Source organism: Pyxicephalus adspersus, chromosome 2 (genome assembly GCF_032062135.1).
Source record: "Pyxicephalus adspersus chromosome 2, UCB_Pads_2.0, whole genome shotgun sequence".
NCBI classification, from domain to species: domain Eukaryota; kingdom Metazoa; phylum Chordata; class Amphibia; order Anura; family Pyxicephalidae; genus Pyxicephalus; species Pyxicephalus adspersus.
In genome coordinates this window covers 25715436-25741124 of record NC_092859.1, presented here as the reverse complement: position 1 = coordinate 25741124, position 25689 = coordinate 25715436, and the positions used below count along the sequence as shown (strand labels likewise).

Here is a 25689-nt window from a genome sequence, read left to right as displayed (position 1 = left end):
CCCAGTGACAGACACCGTGGTGAGGGGCTGTGATATTGAGACCTAAGTAATAATGACAGACCCCCTTTCTTCCCTGTGCACACCTTAGTGACCTCTAGTGCCATGCTCGGTGATAGAACTCTTAGTGATAGACCCCCAAAGCAGACCCCTCCTGTGCAGACCCCCAAAGCAGACCCCTCCTGTGCAGACCCCCAAAGCAGACCCCTCCTGTGCAGACGCCCATTGCAATAAATATATGTATCATTATTATTTTTTGGGGGGAAGGGGGTTAAGTCAATGTAACAACCTAACATAAGACATTGGATACAATTTACATTCATGGATTCAATTATTATTTTTATTTGTGAGTCCTATTCTAATGAACACAAATAATAAATATGTGCAGTGGGGGTTGAGGACCAACTTAGACTCTCCATCATCTAAGTCATTGGGACTAACCAAGCATTCCTAAGTCCGAGCTTCAAATGCACAAATGTAAAGCCCGTCAGAACCAACCCTGCAGTGAAAAAATTAAACTCGTCCCCATTCATCCTATTTACATATTAAAAAAGTTTTTGGTTTGTCCACATCAAATATGGCGCCTATTGGGCGTCACGTGACATCACTGCTTTGACAGGTTCTTGACACTAGAGGGCACCAATTAGTTTTGTTTGCTAAGAAGGTGTCTGTGATCTCTGTGTGAGTGATTCGCGCTGCCGCCATTTTTCTGAAGACCTGGGTTCGTTTGTGTTTGGCATAGAGCGGCACAGGAAAAATGGCTCCGGCAAAAAGACAAAAATAGAAACCGTGCTCGGTGATCGGGTTAGTGCTGACGAGACCGGAAGTAGCTCTCAGAGACAGCTGCAAGGGATGTTCCATGATCCGACTGCTGGCTTCTCTGTCACCTGAGGAGGGGGGAGACCGAGATCATCACCTGGTGAGACCCCTGATACGCTGCATAGATTAGCCATGGATGTCCAGGGGTTTGAGAAATGGCTGTGGAGCTAGCCCTGAATCCCTGCAGCACAGATTTGTCTCTGCATATTAAAGGGGAACTCTATGGGGTTCCTATGTCAGGTGTATATTGGCCTCCTTAGCTCAGCTTCCTTCACTTATCCAAAACCTGGTCTAGGAATATCAATCAGTAGGTTGACAGCCACACATCTGCTGCGCCTTACCCCTACATAGGGCCACCAAATACTAAGGGGGGGTCCATGGTGTCCTTGTCCAACATCTGCGCCTCTTATACCATATAGAAAGTAAAAATATTGGTGATGGGTGGCATAGTGCCCCCTCCTATTGTCTGCTACTCCCCCCCCCCCCCCCCCCCCCCCCCCCCCCCCCCCCTATTTAATGTACAGCACTGCGTAATATGTTGGCGCTATATAAATCCTGTATAATAATAATATTAGCCTTGCTCCAGACTGGATGCCTCCCTTTTGGCTCACAAATTTAGTAAACCGTAATGAAAACAGTAACGCCCACCCACTCTAGCTAAAAACTAGTTTGTAGGTAGAAAAGCACACTGTTTTTACTTGTGTCCCACACCATTTCTTGCTATTCTTCCTTCATAAAGAAAGACTTGCAAATACATGATTTTGACTTACTATTTGCACCTTGCAATGCCTTGTACAGCAGAGCTCAGGATTGGGTAGAAGGGGTGCAGCACAAGGTGCCAGTTAGGTGTGCTGCAGTATAGAAAGCGTGTTGATGGGTGGGAGTTGATCTCATCATTCTTCTGCTTCTCCTTTTATTGTCCAGTGACAAGCTGAGAGAAGAATAAAACTTTTATCATACTCCAACAGAGTCTTCTATCATGCTAGACAGGGCAATGCTGTATGGCAGAGCTGTGTAAATCCTAGGACAAGGCGTGTGTTCTAGCCGGGCGCACCACACGGCACTTTTCCTTAACCACCCAATGGTTACTGATAAGTTGGATCACAATATAGGGGCTGCAACCTACCTAGGTGGACAGAAATACAAACTCTCTGGCAGATAAATCGGCTCCCATATAAGAGTTCCATTTGTGTATTTGGCTGTTGGCTTGGAGCTATACATAAATCAGAACATTGGCTGTGGTGTGGCACACAGTTGTAGCTTTGTGTTTGATTTTCCTGTATGGTGACTGCACTTCTACACAGCTCGTCTTTTCCTGTTTGTGTTCATGCATCACTAGCAACATCCTGTGTGTTTGTTCTGGAGAATATAGGACATATATATATATCGTGTTTATTATTAATAATAATAAGTAATTTTAATATTCATTCAGCTTTTTTATGTACATACACATTCCTCTGCATCAGGGTGAGAACACATTCTCTAATATTGAGTCTTTTTATTTTGTATGATGGACAATGGAAACAGAAGGTCTGGAACACACAAAGGAGGGTCGGGGCAAACAGATTGTCCAGGAGGACAATTAGAGAATCACTGACCTGAGATTGTTGTTACAGCTCCCAAACCAAGGGCCCAGCAGACCCATTCAAATGTTGTTGTTACCCTTTATTAACTATTTTGTTTTTGCATTTCATTAAAAGATCTCTGCTGTGGTGGTCAGCACTGGTTTGTCGCTGCGGGCAGCGGGGTAGTGAAGACCTAATCATGAGGCGCTTGAACCGCAAGAAGACGCTGAATCTGGTGAAAGAGTTGGATGCTTTTCCCAAGGTTCCCGAGAGCTATGTAGAGACTTCGGCGAGCCGGGGGACTGGTGAGTGACATAGAAATGCTGTTATTTACTATGCAATGTAGTGTTCAACCCACAAATTTGTTTAAGCCGGGTGGGACGAAATTATAGGCAGGTGGCAGCCCCTGTATGATGACCCAACTCTTTAGTAACCACCCAGGAAAAGCCAGGTGGTTACTGAAAAGTGCTGGGTGGTGTGTCCAGCTAAATGGGGCTGGGGAGAACACTGTGATATTTCTTGACTCTGCTAATATTAAAATAAAACATGTCATTCACACATTAGAAGACTGTTATGGATTAAGGGAGACGTTCTCAGCCTTTTAAATATGGGGCTACTCCAGCAATACCTTTCAGGTCTTCAGGGAACTTTTTCTATAAACACTATATTCACAGCCTACACCGTACATTAGCATGGTGGTCATAGGAAGAATGCCTCAGGAAGAAGCACAAAGTTCTCATTGTTCAAGGAACCCCTAACAACCTCTGGATGTGATCCCCAGGGTTCTGTGGAAGCCTGGTTGAGAACCATTGGATTAAAGTTAATTTTGGGAAAGTTGTAGTGTTGGGGTATATTGCTTAAAGTGTACCTAAACTCAACATTTTTACTTTACATAAAAAAGTAGACAACCCTTATATGTAAAGTAAGCACCAGCCATTTAAGTCTTGAATTCCGTGTCAATCAAGACTAAATGGGAGCGCAGAGCCTCCCGGCATTTCTACGTCACATTTTGCGGGAGGCTCTGGCTGATCTCAGGCATGTGCAGAAGGAGAATTTTTTTTACTAAAAGGAAAAGGATGCTGATCTCGCACATGAGCGGTGCCAGATCGGGTGAGGTAGGAATAAGAGCAGAACAGAAGCCAAAAGATGGCAGCACCCAACGCTTCCTCCACTCCGGGAGGAAGAGGAATTCTAGGACAACGTGGGACCGGATCGAAGGAAGGTCCAGTGCCATTGAGGGATCTGCAGGATTAAAGGTAAATGTGATTTTTTTAATTTTTTTTTTTATATTCAGTTTATATTTGCTTTAAATATTCAGTTATAGATCAGTGGTGAAGATATATGTATAGGGTGTAACACACACTGTTGTCAGCTAAATAAAGTTCTAACAGGTTCATTTTAATGGTGAGATTAAGGTACAAGCTTGGTCCTATGTGCTAGTCAACAGCCATGGAGGCAAGCAACATGTGCACTTCTTTCAAGGATATTAGAAAGGGATCAGAAAACAAATAGACCTTAAAGTCAGTTGTTCTGTTCGGTTAAAATATATATTTCCCGCTCTGATCCTTCTCATGCAGTTTACTGTGTTGTCTTGCTCTCTGAATTGTTGTTTTGTGCTTCCCTCATCTCACTGTACATCTTGTCTCTCCTCTCCCAGTATCTCTCCTGGCCTTCACCATTATGGGTATTCTCACAGTGCTGGAGTTCCTGGTGTATCGGGATACCTGGATGAGATACGACTATGAAGTGGACAAAGACTTCACTAGGTAATAGAAATCTCTGCACATAAAAAGTGCCTCAGATCTGGTATTCTATTCCATTTGTGTTTGAACAATCAAAGTAAAAACATTATAAATGGCTGTGGGTAACATGTACAGTTCTTAAGTATGAAATGTGCTTGTGTAATGCTGGACTTGCGTGCAATGATTCGCTATCAATCAATTGTAAAACTGATTGCTGTAGACTGAAGACACCATCACAAATTGGTTATCGGGTTTCAATCACTTTTAGTCAAACTGATCAATTCTGATGGATTTCTATCTATTGATCATTCACTTTCAACATTCATTTCTCTTTATTTCTTGTCCTAGGAATACAGTTAGGGAAAAATCCTCCTTGAACATTAGACACCTAAACAAGTGCATCTGTTATTAGATTAGAACAAGGGTTCTAATCTTTCCACACTACAAAAACTAGACAAAAGGTTTTGGCCATAATCACATACATTTGGGAAAATAGGTAGATCGTCCCACGTAACCTCTGATTGTTTGCCTTTCTTTATGTGATTTTTGCCTTCTTCACAAGATGAAAGCATTTAACGTTTGTCTGTCTTGTCTTCCAGTAAACTCCGACTGAATATTGACATCACAGTAGCAATGAGGTGTCAATGTAAGTATGTTCTCTTACAGTGAGTGGAGCTGTTGTTCTGTTTCCTATTTGCCCACTTCTCATCTCTCTTTTATGTTCTTCAGATATTGGTGCTGATGTCCTGGATCTGGCTGAGACCATGGTGACGTCATCTGAAGGGTTGGTGTATGAGCCAGTAAGTGCAATAAGTTACCAAGCTTCATTACTTAACCAATAAGGAGAAATGTTAGATCACTGATAGGGCCATAAAATACAGAATTACTCCTTAGTGGGGATGTTTTTGTTTCTATCATGTCATACAAGTATTGCAGTCTACCGAGGCGGTTTTGATATAATAGACCGGCTGTGGTACAAACTGGTTCTATCACAACCTCTCTGTCATTCAGTAATGATGCTTACTTTACCGTCTAATCTACAAATGGCCAATAGAGAAAAAGTTTTTACATATGTATATTTCAATCATCAAAATATAAAACCACAAGAGTCTAAAAATGTAAATACCTAAATTCTTTTTCTTTGTAAAGATTCTAAAATTCATCAGCTTTTTTTCTTTGTAAACTTCTTCTTTCCAGGTGCTTTTTGAGCTGACCCCACAGCAGCGTCAATGGCAGAGGTGAGACAGTAGGCAAAGGAAATGGTGTGGGGTGGCGTAATACAGGGACAGTGTGGTAAAGGGGGGAAATTTGAGGTAATATGGAGATTGGCTGCGTGGTGGTGTAGAAGGGCTGCTAATGTCATGTCACACTAAGATGCCCTGTCTGTGCTTGCAGGATGCTGCAGCAGATCCAGAGCCGATTACAGGAGGAAATCTCACTCCAGGATGTTCTCTTTAAAAGTGCAATGAAAAGTTCAGTCACTGCGCTTCCTCCCAGGTGAGAAAATAACTAGTGTGAAAAACTGCTTTGGTAAATGTTTATTTTCTCCTAAGTGAAAAACTGTTCTGTTGCCATATTTGTCTATCCATTGTGCTGATCCATTTTTTGTAATAACTGGAGTCCTTGACTCCAGAATAGACCATCAGAGCAGAGAAGTTTCCCTCCTAGCCTCCTATCAGTGTCTTCTGTATTCTACTTGCTCTTGCCTCAAGTAAGAGAGAAGCTAAAGAAAGAATTTCACCAGGATACCCAATAGCTGGACTAACAATTTTCACCTTTGATTGCAGGGAATTTCCTTCTACAGAACCGCTGAGTGCTTGCCGGATCCATGGGCACCTAGAAATTAATAAAGTGGCTGGAAACTTCCACATCACTGTGGGCAAGTATGTCTGTCTGTGTTGCATGTCACCAGAGGCCGACTGGAAGTAATGAAGAGCTTATTAAAGAATCTTTACGTCATAAATAAACATTTAATACAGGCTGTTTGTGTTGCACTCGGCTAGCAAACAATGATGTCCTTATAGGAAAGGTTATGGCTTATTTGCATGCTTTTTGGCAGGCAGATTTACCCGATTAGCTCAGACATTCACTTCTGTTACAAGTAGCAGAGTAGTTACAAGTACTGAGTCTGCTATTCAGGCCAGATTTTAACTGCTGAAAAGCATTTCCTTTACATCACCTGCTGCAAGCAAGTAGTAAATCTTTTGAACATGGATTTCTGGATGGTAAAAAAAGATATATAAGATGCTAATAATCCCTGTAAAATACTTGACCGTCATATTCGAAAACGGCCTTCTGTTTTCCTCCAGATATTGCTCACCAGTGTATTTCATTAGTGTCCACTTGTCACCAGTAATGTGACAGCATTTTCTGAGCTTTGTGAATGTGCAGGTTATGTTTTTTGAAATACAATCATTGGGGTACCATCCAGCATACAATAACATACTAGTATATATATTGTCCTACCACAAATATTTTTTGCCCTTTAGCTTTATAATTAAAATGTAAATGTTAAGTTTGTATGTTGATTTCCTGCCTAGGTCTTGTATGTTCTAATCTGTTGTCAGTGCTGGCCATTTTCTGCACACCTCATCACATGTCTTTCTATTTACCTGCAGAGCAATTCCACATCCTAGGGGTCATGCCCACTTGGCAGCTCTTGTGAGCCATGACAGTAAGTACGATCCTTACCTTTTAATTTCTCCTAGTTGTGTTTTTCTAACTTGCCACAAGAGGGCGCACAAAGCATACATGTCAAACCATCTATGTTCCTGATACCCAACTTCCTTTATATGTCATTTTAGAGAATTAAAAAATCAGACAAATGCCTCGAGCATTGCCATTTAACAGCATTTAACCTCATCTCCATATATGGATATCTTTCTAAATTTCCAGCGGTCTGAAGTGGCTCCTGCACATTGCTCCAGTCAGCATGCTCTACATTGATTGGAACACACATTCCCCATGCACAGTGCTTACATCTACAACTCTGCATAGGTAGCGTGCATGTTGTTGTTTGAAGCACTGGGTCTGCTGGAGCACTGACACTGACTACTGTTTGAAAGCAACGATCTGGACCTCTAGCTTGTTGCCATCACAGGGTGGCTTGATATACTTGAATTTGCCTGTACTTTAATGTATTCAACACAAAACAAAACCACACATGCCGGGCTGCATAACTATAATAAATAATTGGATTCAGTTGGCTTTTAAAAAAAAAATAATTTGCAGTAACCCCCACACACAAAAGTTTTGTTTTGTATGTGAGACCCTTGGCTGCCAACAAAGGGGAGAAATATTGGGACTACCTGTGTTTTCATGCTTTTGAGTCACAGTCCTGGAATAAACACACAACAATTGAAATGTGAGGAAAATCCAGTTGCATTATCTCTACTTAAATATCTTGAGTCCATGGCTCAAAATGTTGAAGGCCGGCAGCTAGTATGTAGCTGTTATCCATATTAGCAGCCTGCATTTCTCTCATGACAGGTGCACTTTGATGTTATGACTGGATGTGCTGATTGCTTGTGTTACTTCTCTAACTCAGGTTACAACTTCTCTCATCGCATTGATCACTTGTCCTTTGGGGAACTCATGCCAGGGATTATAAACCCCTTGGATGGTACGGAAAAAATTGCACAAGAAAGTAAGTGTTATGTCTTTTAATACTGTAAATGTTGTTATTGTTTGTCACTTGCAGTGCCACGAAAAAATTTTCATTTATTGAGAGCTCAATAAGTATGTAAAAGTCTGGAAAACCCCTCCTGGTATATTCTATGATTGTGTGGAATAGTATCAGTGGGTAGCAAGGAGACTTGGAGCGTTAGGTCAGCCTTTCCTGGGAACACACCTAATGTTGTATTGGTCTATCTGCAATATGTAACAACCCTTAAAGATAGCATAGAAAGAAAAACAGAACAATGCCCCTTACTATAACAGAAGGGAGGAAGAAAGGTTTGGCCAGCTACTATCCACTCAAGTCATACCTTTGGCAAATATTGGTACCAGGGGCAAGCAATCAAACAGCATTTTTTGATAATTGTTGTTTGTAATAGCAGTAACTAATAATGACCACTTGATGGTGCAGACACAACCCTAGAAAGAACATTACTGAGTGGATTCTGTTAAAGTTAGATTTACGCGTTGTCAGTGTCACGTTTGTGGCTGGCACCCAATATATTGGGTGTAAATGCTGCAGAATCTTCTCATCGGCAGCGAAGTGGTGCCATAGAAAAAGGCTTAGTAATTTCTCTACACTGAAATCCTTTTCCTACTGAATTATTGCCAGGAACTGGATCCCTAGTGAGACATTGGCATTTCCAAATGAGTACCTGTAGCATGCAATGGTTAGCATGCAATGGTAAATGGCTGCTGAGCTGTTGCCTTTGGAAATCTTTTGCGTGTGAAAATTGGTGGAAAGGAACATCAAAGAAGACAATGCCTTAGTAGTTTAACCAGCCCTGTAAAACTCATGGCCAGGATCTGAATTAATAAATATTTTTTTTCTGCAGGTAACCAAATGTACCAATATTTTATCACCATAGTACCAACCAAACTCAACACTCACAAAGTTTACGGAGACACCCACCAATTCTCAGTGACCGAAAGGGTGAGTCTGCCAGAGAAATGTGTTGTGGTTTAAATTCTGTGTGGCAACCAGGATCAGATTGATCTGCTCATTTTTATATTAAAAGAGAAACTCCGGTAAAAAGCAGCTGAGCATTAAGGACGAATTTGGACAAATTTATGGGGCTTGTTGGTGGGCCTGCAGCTTTTTGTTGCATGGTTCTGAAATTTATAAATTAACTTACGCTGCATTGGACCTAGGCAGAGATCGGGGCTGGAACCAGAGAACACCCTAAGCGAATATTAATATGCTTATATGCTGGGTAACTCAATGGAGACTCCAGTGATTTAGGGAGCCAATAATCCAGTCACACAAGATTATTGGCAGCATGAAAATTAGATACTCACTAGATGAACTATTTCTTCTGGGACAATTTATTTCAACCCTTTCCTGAAACCTGGGGTGTTTGAATTTCAAATTAGGTCAAGACCAACCTTAAGTGGGGATATGATCACCCTGAATAAATATGTAAATGGTCCAACTATTCAATGTATGATCGTTACAAAGGACAAGAGCGCACTCTTTGCATCTGGAGGAAAAGAAGTTTAATGTCCAGTTAAGGAAGGGATTCTTCACTGTAAGGTCTGTGAAAATGTGCAATAGGCTCTCTCAGGAAGTAGTTTCAGCAAGTTCTATAGATTGCTTTAAGAAAAAGCTGGACGCTTTTCCAAAAGCACAGAATGTTACTGGGTAATAAAGCTTTAAAGTAGAGATAAGACTTTTGATTCAGGGAACATCCATTGCCTCATGGGATCGGGAAGGAGTTTTTTTTACCCTGTTGGAGCAAATTGTACCAGGGTTTTTTTTTTCCTTAATCCGGCTCAACTGTTCATAAGGTATTTATCTGTGAAATGTCCCTAGTGGTTGAACTTGATGGACTTACTATATAACTATGTACCTAACCCCTTTTCTTCCACTAATGGTCTCTGTGGCCAATCAGAAGTTTAAAGTGGACACATTATCAAAATGCAAGGTCGATTTATGTCATCACAGATGACAGAATTACCTTTCCTCTATTATGTTTAGTACCCTCTCTTGTACTCTCTGACACTGTCTCATTTTCTCATGTAGGAACGTATCATTAATCACGCCACCGGTAGTCATGGTGTGTCCGGTATATTCATGAAATATGACATCAGTTCCTTGATGGTGACGGTCACAGAAGATCACATGCCACTGTGGAAGTTCCTTGTGCGACTCTGTGGCATCATTGGCGGCATATTCACCACCACAGGCAAGTTTGTGTGCTCATTTTAAAGAAGAGAATTTATAGTCTAAAATACAAATAAATAAAGTATTTTAATATACACAACAGTGTAAGGTACTGAATGTGACATGCTATCAGCCTCTTGCAGTCCTCTGTACTGTGGAGCTTGGACTGGGATGGTGGATAAGCACAATGAGCCATTTAGGTGTGTAATGATAAGGTGATACATAAGGCTTATGAGGCCTCCTCTTTCATTGTCCGGTCACTGGCTGGGGAAGGGACAGAACCTGGAAGTGTGATGTTTACAAAATCAGGTCTTCGACTGGATAGTAAAGGAGAAGCAGCAGACTGGAGAGATCATCTTTGTCTTTTTTCATTTCATTAGCATGCTCTTTACATTGCAGAAGAAATTACTGGGTGCTTGTGCTGCTTCTCCTTCTCCTTGTGCTGTGTAGAGTCTGCAAGTTATTGATAAGTGCTCCCATTTGGCTGGCATTATTGTGGTTTTCACGCTCACTGTTTTGTCTCCTTGGTGCAGGTATGATCCATGGGTTGGGAGAGTTCTTTGTGGACATTATATGCTGCCGTTTCAAGCTGGGAGTTTACAGGCCCATTGAAGTGAGTTCAAACCTTTTCATTCCTAATTGAATCAGATCTGTAGTCTTCATCAGAGCCAGAATACTTACCACTATAATATTCAAGATACCTGACAGTGATGGGGTCACCTATTGAGTTTTAGTGTTGGCCGTAACACATTTAAAAAAAAAAAAAAGTAATAACTACTTTGGGTAAACAATTTCATTTGTCTTATTCCTAGTCTGTGCTAAGGGTAAGATGTAAAGAGTTCACAATGCCAAAATCTGTTCTTTTTTCACTATATACAGTTTACTTAAAGTAGACCTCTACTTAATTCAAAGTCTGTTTATTCAGTGTGAGCCCCCTGTTCACCATTGCCCATCCCGGTGCTTCATGAAAAGACATGTGGATGATATACTTTCCCTTCCTGATTTCTTTATTGCAGGGGGTGATGTCCTTCTCCTACCAACAAGATCCCTGGGAGTGCTGAATGCCCCAAATCACACAAAACCACAGTGCAGGATCAGCTGCCACAAATTTGGGCTACTCTGCATTCTCCATGATCTAGCTGGAAGAAGGATGACATCAGCCTTGCATAGGTGCTGCAGGAGGAAGCCAGAGAAAGTGAAGTATTTTATCTGTTTGGGGGACTCCTTGAACAACAGACCTTGGTACTTTAATGGAAGCTTTGCTTTGAGCAGATAAAAGTTGGTAAAATATTGGAATAAAATCTTACCCTTAAGCTACGTACACACGTTCGATTATTCTCATCTGATTATTGCCTCAGGGCTAGTATCAGATGAGAATCTGGCATGTGTACATCACTTGTCTTACATTTTTCAGAGATCCGCCAGGATCTGTGAACAACGAACGACTGTAGTACAAGTGAAGGGAGGAGAGCGCAGCCGCTCGTTCTCTCCCCTCTCCATGGAGCAGAACTCTGCTGTATGCTCATTCATGCATCTTTCAGTCTTTTGTCATTGGAAAGGATAGTAAAAGATCCTTTCCAACAACAAAAGTCTAATGTGTGTACGCAGCCTTAGGTCAAGCTGACAATGCTAAACCACTGCCTTGCAATGAGCAGTGTAGTCAGCCTGCCATGTGGTCCCCTTTAGTTGGCTGTTAAGCTGTCTATCAAAGTTATCAGATACAGAGCCCATAAGCCAAATAAAAGAATGCAAACTGCATGCTGACAACACTGATAATTGTGAGGCTTAGCATTACACAACAGAACATGCTCGTACTGGCAGGATCTCCAGCTGACATATGAATAACATTGATATTCCAGTGCTGACTTGCGTTTATATTTTATTTTCAAAATGTTGATTTGTATTCATCTTTATAAATATCTCTCTTTGCTAGGAGAACCATGCGCAGATCTCCTCCAACCACTGCTCAGAGACGTTACAGCCAGACCCTCCTCTGTAAATGGACTTTTCCTATAATAAACATATCTGGTGTTTTATAATTCTGTTACTTCTGGTTCTGTGTGTTGGTTGTCATTGGTAAATAATGAATGATTGGCTGAGGAGACAAAGATCAGCGATGGGTACAGTGTTCCCAGACATCAATATCTGTCTGCTAGGTTCTGTTCAGTGGAGTGAAGGATCCTGGGTAAAATTTATCATTCTACAGTGATCACCTTCAGAGATTTTAGGAAGCCAGCTGAAAATCTGATTTCAGGATGGTAGAATAATCAGCTGGATAAATGATCTCAGTCCATGTAGCTTCATCATCAATGCTAGACAAGTGGAACTAAAGTGAATCTAAATTTGGCATCAGGCAGCGCTATATTGCAGAAAGGAACTGGCAATTACCCTTCTGCAAGAAGTACTCTGACCTGTCTGATCACCGCCCATCTATCAAAGATTGGTTGCTGGTATGCTAGGCACAACACGACTTCCCCTGCTGTGGCCGAGCACTTGTACAGGAGTTGCATCATCCTGGCCTGGCTAATCAGGGTGGCCAAAGATTGGAATGAAGAAGGTAGAAGATGGCGGCGCCCTGTGACAGAATGAGGACAGGTGAGTATTCCTGTGTTCAGTTCTGCCTACCCATGGATTTTTTTCTCCTGCTGCCGAGAGATTTAAAGGCGATGTGCAGGCATTGTCCAAATCTAACCTCAGTTAAATTTAACTACCAGGCTTGAATAAATATTACAGGAGCCTCTGCTTAGTAGTCAGTTCCTTTTAAAGTAGGCACTCCCCAGAACTACATCACCCGGAAGCTCATTCCCTACACACAGTATGTGAGCAGGCTGTTAGAAGTCAGTAAATGGAGTAATGGGTGGAAAGGAAGGTGAGTTGGACATTTTCTGTAATTAAGATTTACAGTACACAGATATGTGGGAGGAGCAGTGGCTCACTGAAGATGATTTTGCAGAAGAGGCTGCACATTGAAGATGTTGCAGACAAGTATGTGTACCTTAGGTCTAGTTAAATGTACTTTAATACATTCCAGGTAAATCAAAGTTTGCAGTCTCAGTTTTGATTTCTGTAGAAAAGAGTATAGAAAGACCCATCCAGTGCCAGCAGACTGCAGAGATCTTGCTTTCTGTGTGGAAGCAGTGGTCCCTCTGCACAGGTCCAGTACATTTCCTGCTGAGTCTGACATTTGCAAAGCTCATGCTTTTCAGCAAGGGGCAGTCCCTTCTCTGCAGCCTGCTGGCAGAGGATGGGATTTTCTGAGTCTGTGGCTGCTTCCTAAAGGTAAGAAACTGTAAGACTTTGTTGGAGATTTTGGCGGAACTAGAATGCATTCAGATAATTTCTGATTTTTCCAATTTTTGATCATTCTGATTTTTTTCAGACAAATCATTTGTAAAAGATTTTATTACAGAAAGCAGCTATTAGAAAAGGTTCCAAGAGCACCATTGGTTTTCTAAATAGAGAGCACAGGTGGTTGTCTCCTTTCAGCCATGCTTTCTCTGATGGAAACCTCTAGATTACTTGGTAAAAATAATAACATTTGTATTCACTGTTCCTGTTTAAGAAGAGCAATCCAACATTTTCAGTTGTCACAAGATGGAGGGAAAGTCATCCATGGGGACACTTCTACAGGGACAATTGTCCAGAAAAGGACCTAATTTAATTTAGTAATTTACTCTCACTTCCTGTTGTAACTACAGCTCAGGAAAGGGAAACTTACTGCCTATACACTAGCAAGGAACAGTTTGTTTTCCCCTGTAGCCTGCACATGATTGGTCGCTCACAGCGGCCTTGCTATAATAACCGGGTGTGTGTCCCCCATCCCGAAATCCCAACATTCTAACAATCTGCTATTTGTAGCAGCTGTCAAAGAAAGTAAAATAAAAATCTGAGAAAGACGGCTCCTTTTCTCTCCACTCGCTTAGCCCATCTGTGACTCTCCTGTGTTTGGGGCGGAAGCCCACCCAGATGGCGGATTACTCCCAAATATTTTGTTGATCTTTAAGTGTGCGGGCTGTTGGTGTCTGCTGAGGAGTTCTGTATGCTGACACCAGGGGGTGCTGCTCACCTCTCAAAAACCTAAACTGCAAGCAGTATGGTTGTGCTTGGGCTCACAAAGGGCATTGGTGGCAATTCTGGGTGGGTGTATTAGGTAGGTACATGCAGGGGTAGGGGTATATATTTTTTTTTTGTCCTTTGTTTTAGCTTTTTGATATTTTGCTTTGCTGTTTTACAGGGTCCTGGCACACGTCTGGAAAATCTGGGTATTTTTTCCATAATATAGGGATAAAGCCACCTAATAAGGAGACTTTAGATTTCCATTCCTGCAAGGTTTGATATACCTTGGTATCATCCTCCTGGAACTAAAGAGGGAGGGGCAGCACTGCTAGCCAATCGGATTTGCTGCAGTACACATATGGTAATCAGGAATAGGTGACAGAAGTTGAGAGATGACTTTATAAGTCCTCTTCTACTGTCCAATCACTGGCTGGGGATAGAAAGGGACCAGGCGCTAATAAACTCTTGATTTGCAGGTATAGAATGTGGATTGTGGGAAATGTTCTCACTTCCCTGGCTGCATATTCCAGGTGAAATATCCACAAAGCATAGAAGTCACAGCCAGCCAGGCAACCAGTATTATCAGCATTGGTCCAGCATTGTGTTTCAGGATAAGTTCTCTTTCCTTATTGATTTGCAGGTTACTTCCAGAGCCTGCACAGCCATAGATTGATGGCAGATAGCCCTGGAAAGTTCTGAAAGAACTCTTATTATTGCAGGTGGACCTGTCATCAGATCTGATAAGTGCAGCATGTGATGTAATGGAATAGTCATGAGATGTGTTCCTCTAACATCTTTATCTCCAGAAGGCCAGCGTCATCTTCATTTAGGAATCATCCAGGGAGTCTATAGGAGATCTTACATAGGCAGTGTTCCTGATGAGAATTAAGCACAGGACCCTGGTGCTGTAAAGGCCCCATTCATCACTATGTAGTCAGCGACCTGGTAAAACTTTTGGCGTTTTCAATGGTCCATTATTTGGGCTCTCATTTTTCTTCTTGGTGGCAGCCCCCCCCCCCCCCTTGATCTTCTCGCTGTAGGTGGCTGCAGGTGTTTCTCTGGCGCTATAAATCAAATGCTAAATCCAGGCTGAGGGATTGGCTGTAATCCCCCAGGATGATGGGGGCCCCCCGCATGCCCTGCGCTCTGTTATCCTCATTCCTGGGTCTGCTGGACGGAGCCGTTACCCCGGTGCCTGATATTACCCACACACAGATCACTCCGGATCATCATCACATTCACTCAGATTTACAAGGAGCCAGAGATTTTACAGGCCTTGTAAACTGACATTCACATCCTGCACACCCCCGCCACGGGGCAGAGAAATCGCAGCAATTACAATGGTGGGGAAATAATGGATGGTGGCTGCTCTGTGCTTGGCTTTTACTGTCTGGATTAAAGAGCAACTCAACCCAATCACTTCTCATATTGGTCGTTTAATGAATCCATTCCCAATGTGTCACAATATACAGCAGCAGAATCACTGAGCTCAATGTAGTGACTCTGCCTAGGCTGGGATGATGTCATCAGTCTGCTGCATGCAGAAGGAAGCATTTCCTTAGTCCCCTCTCCCCCCACTGATCAAGCTGCTGCAGGAGCTGATCTCTGGAGAGATATACCTTTACTTCCTCTGCCAGTGACATAACAGGAAGAGAGATAGAGACTATACTATATATAGAGACTACTATAGAGACTGGCCAATGGGGGGGGGGGGTCAAACTGAAACCAAAATCTGAGGTTCTGGTCCTTCCAATAAAAGTCTATTATTACTGTCTGTACCCAGAAGGAGTCATTATCACCCTGAGGCCTTATGCAGGAAGAGATTTACCACCAACAGGCCCCGCCCCATGATGGCTGCCTATACTACTACAGGCCCCATATGCTGTAGGTGCTTCATTACCTTTTAACTTTATTTCCTTCACTGCTTACTTTTACTTATCAAGTGTTCAGGCCAATCAGGGTGACTGGAGGGGTGGAGCCATGACACCCTACAGTTATACAACAAAAGAGACTGATGACATTATGTGGCCAAGAAAGGGTACTGCAGAGGACAGTTCTAGATAAGTTTCCTATTGCAACCTGATTTTCTTTGTAAACTTTCCCATGCCTGTACTTTTACAGACCCCGAATGCTGTAAGTACCCCACTGTCTTTCCAAAGACTTAAACCCATCCGGAGATCAGAAAGAAGGTCAATGGCTGATCTTTTTCCTCCTTGATTAAAGGAAGAAGGCTCCTTTTAGTGCTGCCCATGTGTCTTAATCCAGAATTGAACTTTGTGGGTGGTGAGCTTCTGCCTCAGCATACAGCTGCTTATGGCACAGACTTACCTGTGTGCAGCACTGGAGGGAGCACGTAGCAGCATGTTCTCCAGGACAGGTAAGTATCTCAGACTGCTTTGAGCTTTGTGTTACCGCTGAAATATGGGTCAACGCTTTCCTTTTCTATGTGCAATTCTGGTTTTTATGTGCATTTATGGTTTTTATCTGCATTGTGATAATCGTGAATTGTACAATGGGTGAGTTGCTATGGGTTACAGCCTGTCTGCTGTTCCTGTCTCCCCAGGTGTCTCTGTGGCACACACACTTTGCCTGCGGTCGCTGTGTGTTTGGGTTTCTCAGGCTCGGGCGAGCGCGCTGATACTTGTGGATCTTTGCCTCTCTCCCTCCTAACCACTTGTGGTCCGTGGTCAGAAGCCGCCTCCACCTCCCCAGGGGACAGCACTGGAGGCAGGGAGCAGCCCCGCTACACCGTACACATCCACCTCTGCGCCCAGTTACACCGTACACATCCACCTCTGTGCCCAGCTACACCGTACACATCCACCTCTGTGCCCAGCTACACCGTACACATCCACCTCTGTGCCCAGCTACACCGCACACGTCCACCTCTGTACCCTTCAACACCGTACACGTCCACCTCTGTGCCCTGCCACACCGTACACGTTCACCTCTGTGCCCTGACACACCGTACACATCCACCTCTGGGCCCTGCTACACCGCACACATCCACCTCTGTGCCCTGCTACACCGCACACATCCACCTCTGCGCCCAGCTACACCGCACACATCCACCTCTGTGCCCTGCTCCACCTCTGTGCCCTGCCACACCGTACACATCCACCTCTGTGCCCTGCCACACCGCACACGTCCACCTCTGTGCCCTGCTACACCGCACACGTCCACCTCTGTGCCCTGCTACACCGCACACGTCCACCTCTGTGCCCTGCCACACCGTACACGTCCACCTCTGTGCCCTGCTACACCGTGACAACTAGCAGCTTCTGCAGAAAACTGTGGAATTCTTCAGTCTTTGTGCAGGCCAATGTAAGCCTATGGGGGCTACAAGGACCAGAATTCCCAACACTGAACCTCCCCCTATTCCCTTAACTTTATATCTGAATATCTGGAAAATACAAATTCATATCTTATTACAGGGAGAGAAGGTGAAAGATATACAAATATTTCACAATAAAGGGAAATCTACCTATGGGGACATTGGCAGATTTCCCTGCACTTTAGAGAGATTTTCCCTCAATTCCTGTTGTGTTTAAGGGGAAATCTCCCTAACAGAGGGGGTTTTATTCATTTTTCCTTGGCTGCTTACCATTACTTACCAAATCTTCTGGACGTGCAGGGTTCCCAGAGAGTTTGTCTCCTCTCTAAATGGGTGGACTTTATATGATGACACCAGCACTGTTTTCTGCACCAGTACAAGGGGCGGAGCCATGACACCCTGCAGTTACACAGCCAAATGGACTAAGAGACTGAGGACATCTTGTGGCCAAGACAATGTACTGCAGTTAATATTACAGTCTGTGTGCTCAGCAGAGAGATCAGTGTGGGAGGAGGGAAACACAGAGAGCTAATACAGGAATAGATTTACACCATCTTGCCCGAAGACAGCTGCCTACTACAGACCTCATATGCTGTGGGTGCCCCATTGCCCTTAACCATTTTTCCTTCTTGCTGAGTTTTCTTACCAACTTTTCAGTCCAGTCACAGTTCTCAGGAAGTTCTCCTCCTTCTGAATAGGTGGGGCTTATGTGATGACATCAGCGCTGCTCTCCACACCAGTACAAGAGGCGGAGCCATGACACCCTGCAATTACAGAACCAAGGAGACTGAGGACATCTTGTGGCCAAGAAGAGGTACTGCATGGGACAGTTCCGGATTACAGTTTCATATTACAGCCCATTTTTTTTCCTTTTTCTATAGATATTGAAAATTTTAATTTTGGCTCAGATTTTGACTCTAACCCATCTCTGACCTTAGGATAGTAGTAGGACCATTGAAGTGTGGCATGTGTAGAATATGGAATTGTCCCACTCTGGAATGTTGGCACACATAAAAGCCTCAGCTCTCGTGATTCAGTATGGCGTCACACAGCACTCACCACCCTGACAAGTTTACTCCGGGAAATGTGGCGCAGCAACAAATGCCGGTGAATCCGGAAATCTTTGCGCTATCTTTAGCATTAACTGACTGCACAAAGCTTCGGTCACATCCCGAATTAGAAGCGCTCTTGTAAAAAATAAATTTTCCTATAAGAGAAAGCGTGAAGATGTTATTACAAAAAAATCTCACGTGAACCATTAAAGGAGACCACATCAAAGGAGAAATGAATCGTGTTTATTATGATTAAACCCCCGATAAGCGCCGCTTCCTTCCCCGCAGACGGCACGCAGCTCCGGCCTGTGACTTCTCTTATAATTCCATCTAAACAGGCGTCCTATAAATCTCAGGAGAAGTGGCTCAGCCCCATCTTGTAACATTCTGGAGCTCTCCCGGCTCGCTGACTGTCAGCAGATTTAGGCCTGGGGTTTTTTTGGCGGCTGGCACACAGGTTTCTTTGTGCTGGCTGACGGTCGTGGGTACACTTACTCTGCAGCACAAGATAAGTGGAAGTGTAATTTAGAGGAAACCTGTTCTGCAGAATCTCAGGCTGACCACACTCCTTTCTAGGCTGATTTGTGCTGGCTGCAGGTAACAGAAAAGCTGTGTTTTATGTCAACTCCTGACCTGCGATCAGTGGGTGCTTTTCCATGACTTGGAAGAATCCTGACTACAGCCGGTGGAGGCAGCCAAAAGGTCACTCCACGCAAACAGATAACAAAGATGAAACACGCGCAGAGAATGGAGCTGGGATCATAACACTGGTGATCTCCCATAGACTATTGCTGTGTTATATGGCCGCATTCTTTGGTTCTCCAACTCATGTCCTGTCACCCCCTGCCACTGATTGTCACCTGAAATGAGCCCTGTGCCAATGGAGGCCAGTCCCAATCCATCCTCTGTATAAAGGGTCCTCCTATTAATCTAAGGGAGTCATGTTCTATGTAATGTTAAGGGGTCAGCGGTGAATAGAAACCAATAAGGATTGATTCTTCAGTTTGACTAAGGATTTTTTGGCACTGATAATTTGCTGCTATATAAACAAGTGCTAATTGACTTAACTTAATTAACATTTTCAGAATAACTGGTAAAACTTCAGAGAAATGTTTCCATTTGAGCCCAATCTATACCAAGATCCAGCACCTCCTACCGTCACCTCTCTCCTTCAGCTGTCTCTCCTCATCTGATCTGCACTTTCTCCATCACATCATTTCTTGACCTGTTCACTTATCTCCTGAGCAGCTGCCACAGTGGACCACATCAGGCGGCTTCCTCCTTCCTCCACCACTCTTCTTGATGAGAAAGGATGATATACTACTGACATGAAGGGATTTCCAATATCTATGCTTCAAATTATAATTCTGCTTAGGAGTAGTATTAAACACTTATTTTAACCTTACACCACTGATATCCACCATGCCAACCTGTACAGGTTTTTTCCCCTAAAATATTCCCTTCAATTCTCTTTTTATTAAGCATACCCTGAACCATTGGTCCAAGCACAACAGGCTGCTTGTTGATTTATCATGCTTGTTGGCTGCTAGAATAATGAACAAGACCCTTGTTTTGGAGCTGTACTGGAAGTGCTAACCTCTAAAATTCTGTGCTTTAAAGTGGACCTGTCCTGTTCCCAAAAAGTGTCCAAAGGTAACATCAGTGCTAAAGCGTGTCTGGATAATTTTGTAATTCATCCTTGTGGGTCCTGAGATCAGGCTATGGCTTTAGGTTTGTGAATTAGGAAGCGTTTAGATCCTTTTAAGTTTTTATTTTGGTTGATAAGATTTCCTTCACTTTCTTTCCCAACAACACAAAAGAATTTCACATTCCAGTACCAGTACCTTCTAGTGACAACATTTGGTTTCCTCAATCTACCCCAAAGGATCTGAGAGCAACAAAAACAAAATGACCTGAATGACATTTCTAGGAATGGGGGGATCTCAGTAGCATTGAAATCATTTGTCATCCTTTCATAAATCTGCCCATTGGTTGGTGGTGTGGTGATCAGCATTGGACAATTTTCGATATCTTTGGAAGACTGTGCAAATTTCCTTTTGTATTGCTGCTCTGTTTGTTTTTCAGACCTCTGCTCTTGTTTCTTTGCCATGATCCGCAGACCTCTGATCCCCTGGTGACCCCAAACAACGACATCCTCTAAACACCTTCATTATATTGTGATTATTGCAGCCCTGGCTATGTGACCACACACTGAAATAACAGCGCTTTGCACACCTGCAGTCTGGTGACGTCGGGGCCCAGTGCCAACATTGCGGTGGAGTGGCTTGGCACCTCTGCCACCCATCATCAAACATGGGAAAAGACAATGGCCCTTTGTCGTCTGGGTTTATATCTCGGTGGGAGGTGACACTACATGGCGGATCTGTAAATCGCCCCTAATCCAGGGGTAACAGAGCTGAGATTAGAGAGGTCTCTGTGCAGTCAGGTCTGTGCAGACATCAGGAGAAAATTGCTGCATGGTAATAACAATCAATCACAGCAGATTCTGGAAGGTGCTAAAGAGGAGCTCCAAGCTGATATTAAAACAGCCCTCAGTCCAGTATTATAGTCATCACACATTCATTGCATGGATTTTAGAATAACTCCCTGCAATCTTCATCTGACCAGTTTACACAGGAGGAAAATTAAGAGTTTCCATCGGCCAATGAGACCGCACAGCAGATTGGGAAATAACAGGCTTGATGATGCTGTAGTCCACCAGAGCTGAGGATAGGCCTGGAGCTGTTATTACCCCAGTCTGCCTTCAGAGAGAAGTGACTGCATTTCAATACAGGAGAGGAATCCCTCAGCTTTAAGGTATAACTCTGGGCAAAATAAAAAATGACATTATATTAATATATATATGTATTCATATATATGCAAAAAGCATATTTACTGCACTGGAAGTTTATGCGTTAATGTTGAATGCAGACCTCCGCACCAGTTAACAGTGATCTGAGCATGCTATACATTATTGACATCATTTCAATCACCATTTCTGATCAGACTCCTTCCAGTTCAGAGAAAATGTTTTCTGGCCTGGGTTACTTTGTACCCCAGGGCACATGCTGACTGTATGACCAATAAATTGTGTTTGTGTAAAGCAGGGGTAGCAAACTCCGGCCTTTAGGCCAGATACAGCCTAGCCAGTAGTTCATTCCGGCCTAACGCCCCCCTTGCTCGATCCGGCCTAATCCTGACCGGCAACCCGCGGCTTTTGAGCCTCCTTGTTAAGCCTCCCTTCCCTATTTACCACGGCCGGCGTTAGGGGACATTCCCTCCCCTCCGTATGCATTGCGGAGGACAGAGATTTCCCTTCAGGGGTGTTCCTGGTGGGGGCAGAGCCAACAGCGCGGGAGTCGAGAGAGAGTCTAGCCTAGTGTGCCTTCTTGACCTCCTAAAATGTCCTAGTGGCCAAAAAAGTTTGCTGACCCCTGGTGTAAAGCATAACCTTATTAAATAATAGCCCTTTTATCAGGGGGGGGGGTGCAGGTTATCCATCCTCTGTGATCATCACCATTCATTCATAGTGCTCCTGTGCAGTGCAGAGTTCCTTTTTAGGGTAATTAGATGACTGGAGGGTCATCAAGAGACCGTCAGCCATTTTGATTCCACTCATTGCTGATCATTTTATTGAGAACATTCCATCATTCTCGCTATCATCTAACAATCCTGGGATTGACCTGGATGTTGACCCTGAGTCTTATTCTCATAGTGTGGCTCAAATATTCTCTGGCTTATTGGAAGTGTTTTTTTGTTTTCCTAGACTTAGGCTAGGTTCCCACAGATCGCCCACAACTCCTGGCAGCTGGTACCTTGGCCATCTTGGCCACCACCCCTTTGAGGTGCAGGAGGTATATGCTACATGTAGGGGCAAAGGTTCATTGGCATTAGGAAGCAGTAACTGCACCCCAAATTCACTGCCAGTCTGATCATAGCCTTAGTCTAAAAATGACTGTAGCCACCACATCTAGGTGCCGGTATTCTACAATATTTCACATTTTTGTTCCAGTTTATGATCCCAGCTGAATATCAGATACTTCTGAATCTTTCTTCCATTAGAACTCAGTATTTAGTCATTCAAAGAGCTTCTCGTTTTTGAACAGTCCCCTTCTTTCTTAACCAAGCCGGAGTCCTTCCTTAGCCAATCCGTCCGGCCTTAGCCTTCACCCCTGCAGTAAAAGGACACTTCATTTCTTGGAAAGACGTTTTATAACTGGTATCCCGTTATTTGCCATAAATGTTGAAATATTTCTTGCCGTGTTTGTTCCCTCGAATGTTTGAGTCTCGCTTCCAGGTTAATAGAGATGCTTGTTCCAGCTCGGTGTCTGGAAATCACATGACACAGGCAGGTCGACAAAAAAACGACAGGACGGGGGTGGCGGGCCCTAGGTGCCCAGGGCAGGTGAACGGCGCGCTGCATAAAGAGCCGTGTTACAGTGCGGGCCCCCCACAAGCACACACAGCACTTGGGCTGCGTTTTTTTTTAATCAATGGCTGCTTTTCAGAACACGGCGAGAAGTAAAAAAATAAAAAAACACAGAGCAGGAATTGGATGAAAAGAATCATTTCACACGTATGTAGAATTTATGTAGCGGGACTTTGAGCTCACACGGTGGCTTCTCGCAGAGGCCTGAAGCTCCCAACTCCCACGGGAGCCGAGCCGCGCAACTGGATTTGCAGGTGAGGCCTTTGCCAAGTCTTTGCTCGCTCGTCGTCTTGGGAGGGCGTCAGGGGCCTGAAGGAGTGGCCCTGAGTTCTGGATTTATGACCAGGGATGGCCGAAGGCTGCCCAGGGCTTGCAGAGAAGACGCCAAGGAGCAATAAGTGACTCCATTCTATGGGCAATGGAAGGGGGGAGCCTGTGCACCATTGGGGGTGAATTCCTTAAAGCTAAACTCCTACTTTACTGAGCTCATCTATTTTATCTAGCTATAATGTGTCCCCAATATTTTATATATTTTTGTTTAATGATTCTGTATTTTACAGGTGTGGTGCTGCTGTGGGCGGAGAGAAATGATACTTTTCTTTATACATGATGGGTTTCCTTTAAGATTATGCATTCCAGAAGTCACTTTTACCCAGGTATGTATGGGCTCCATGTCTGGAAGCCGGTGTCAGAATTACAAACTAAAGAGAAGCATCCTGGAAGGGGAAAAGAACCAGACAAAAGCACCTCACTTAGTTCAGTTATATTTAAGTGTTAAGTACCTATCTTTATACTGTATTGGTAAATACAGCCTAACTGAAGATTAATACATCATTTAAAAAAACCAAGATTGCATACCTTTCATCTAATCATTGCAGTACTTTGTTTTACCACAAGGTGGTGCTGCCCTTCCAGTCTCAATGACACCCAATATCATTACACCAAGTTCCTGAAACGCTAGGATGTCAAGGAATGTCATCCAACCATCCTAGGGCCATGGAGCTGCAATAGGTTGTACCACATCTCTATAGTGGCACAACACTTAGGACAAAAGAAGAAAACCCCTGACATGACCAGATCGAAAATAAAAAAAAACAGTACAAGGGAATTGGGTAAAGCAGATGAGGGTGATATTTATTAGAATACGGCATTAAGGTATGTACTTGCCTTTCCCCATTATGGCACTTTAATTAAATTTATTTGTGAATTGATACAAAGTTATAATGTTGCAGTCTGATCACTGGCAGAGAGAAGACTGAGGAAATGCTATTTGCCTGCAGCAAACTGATGACATCATCTCAGCCTAGGCAGGTGCATTGTAATTAATGTACGGCGCTGTGTAATATGTTGGCGCTATATTAATCCTGTTAATTAATATTATTATTATTATTATTATTATTATTAATAATAAGATTTATAATAATGAAGCTCAAGGAAAGACCATCTTAAGGAGACGAGGGTAAACCTTTAGGTAAGCTTGCTATAAATGTATTTTATATATACAGCATGGCTGTGCCTGCAGTAGGAGCACACCATACGGAGGTGTCCTGTCCCAGATTTATTTTTCTCTTGATATTTAAATGAGGCTATTTTTCATGGTAACAAGGCCAAGTAATACTGAATGTTTGATTTTTTTACTGAAAATTGCTGATTCTGATATCACTACACTCTGTCAACTTCTCCCAAAGTGCATTGGAACCTGCAGCAAATCAGGTGAGCCCGCCTTAATTTCTGGGTGGACAACATCATCTAGGCCTCTCCTTCCCAGCTTGACTGTCTCTGACCATCCCATTTCATTCATTAGATTAGTTCTTTCATTCATAGAGACTCGGCATTACATGTTAGTATTACCCAGGGTGGCCTGCATGAGGCTATGATGCATTCAGGAAGCTATGTATGGCACCTTGTCAGCTCCTCCCACAAGCCATGATCTGCCTGCATTGCATAGATATTGACAAGGTGTATACTGAAAACATAAATATTTTTGAATATATCATTAGCATGTAGATGGGGGTGGAAAGGAGAAAACAGGGCCATTATATACAATGTTTGATGAAGACAATCCAAGAAACAACCAGAATAGACATACATTTACTGTCCATGTTTTATAAAGGTTGCTGTATACTTATATTTCCTGGGATATCTGTCCAGGCAGAATGCAGGAGATGCCAGTTAGGTACTGGGGACTGTTCTAGCTCACATGTACCCTGACTCAGAATGGTAGACACAGTACACAGCTGGGATTTACCATAGCTCAGTTCTGCCATCTGCTGGTCACCATTTGTACACCAACTTCTTCTTCTTTCTAAATAAAGTTCCCTTAGAAGTTTCTGTTTTATAGCCTTTTGGCAAGAAGGCATTCCAGACACCTGAATTCACCTCTGCAAAACGACGTCTATAAACTGTGCTGACCAAGTGTGGGCATGGTATAAAAGTACCCGAGTCTGTCTTTTTGGGTGCCAATTCCAATCCTCAAATGTTAGAATGTGTTACAAGTGACTTATCACCTTCTGGGAATAGCCACAGCTGAGGCATGTGGTGCCAGGCGATGCCCGTTCCAGGAAATATCCTCAGCATCATGAAAGGTACTGCCAGTGCTGCATCTTTCTACAACCATGGACTGAAATGTAGTGGTGAATTTACCGTATAGGTGAATCAAAGTCCAGCGACCCCCCCAAGCAGATATTTTAATTTCCAAGGGTTGTTGGTGAGCTTATAGTCATCTATATCTCTCAGTGACTCCATTGGTGAAGTAAATCTAATACTGATACAAATTTACACAACTGGCGTGCCCATTACAAAGTTAGGAGAGGCAGAATGAGCAGAATGATTGGGGGGATCCATGTGTAAGAAAGT

At 43.3% G+C, this 25689-nt stretch overlaps 1 protein-coding gene across 1 annotated transcript; it reads left to right on the top strand.

Annotated features, from left to right (window-relative positions):
* The first annotated feature begins 760 nt into the window (after positions 1 to 760).
* Positions 761 to 12001, top strand: ERGIC2 (ERGIC and golgi 2). The gene is made up of 14 exons (XM_072400108.1): positions 761 to 916; positions 2517 to 2686; positions 4039 to 4147; positions 4723 to 4769; positions 4853 to 4923; positions 5321 to 5361; positions 5519 to 5620; positions 5911 to 6006; positions 6742 to 6797; positions 7671 to 7769; positions 8635 to 8732; positions 9822 to 9984; positions 10496 to 10575; positions 11896 to 12001. The coding sequence occupies exons 2-14, from the start codon at positions 2581 to 2583 to the stop codon at positions 11959 to 11961; spliced, it is 1134 nt and encodes a 377-aa protein (XP_072256209.1). The 5' UTR covers positions 761 to 916; positions 2517 to 2580; the 3' UTR covers positions 11962 to 12001.
* The last annotated feature ends 13688 nt before the right edge of the window (positions 12002 to 25689 follow it).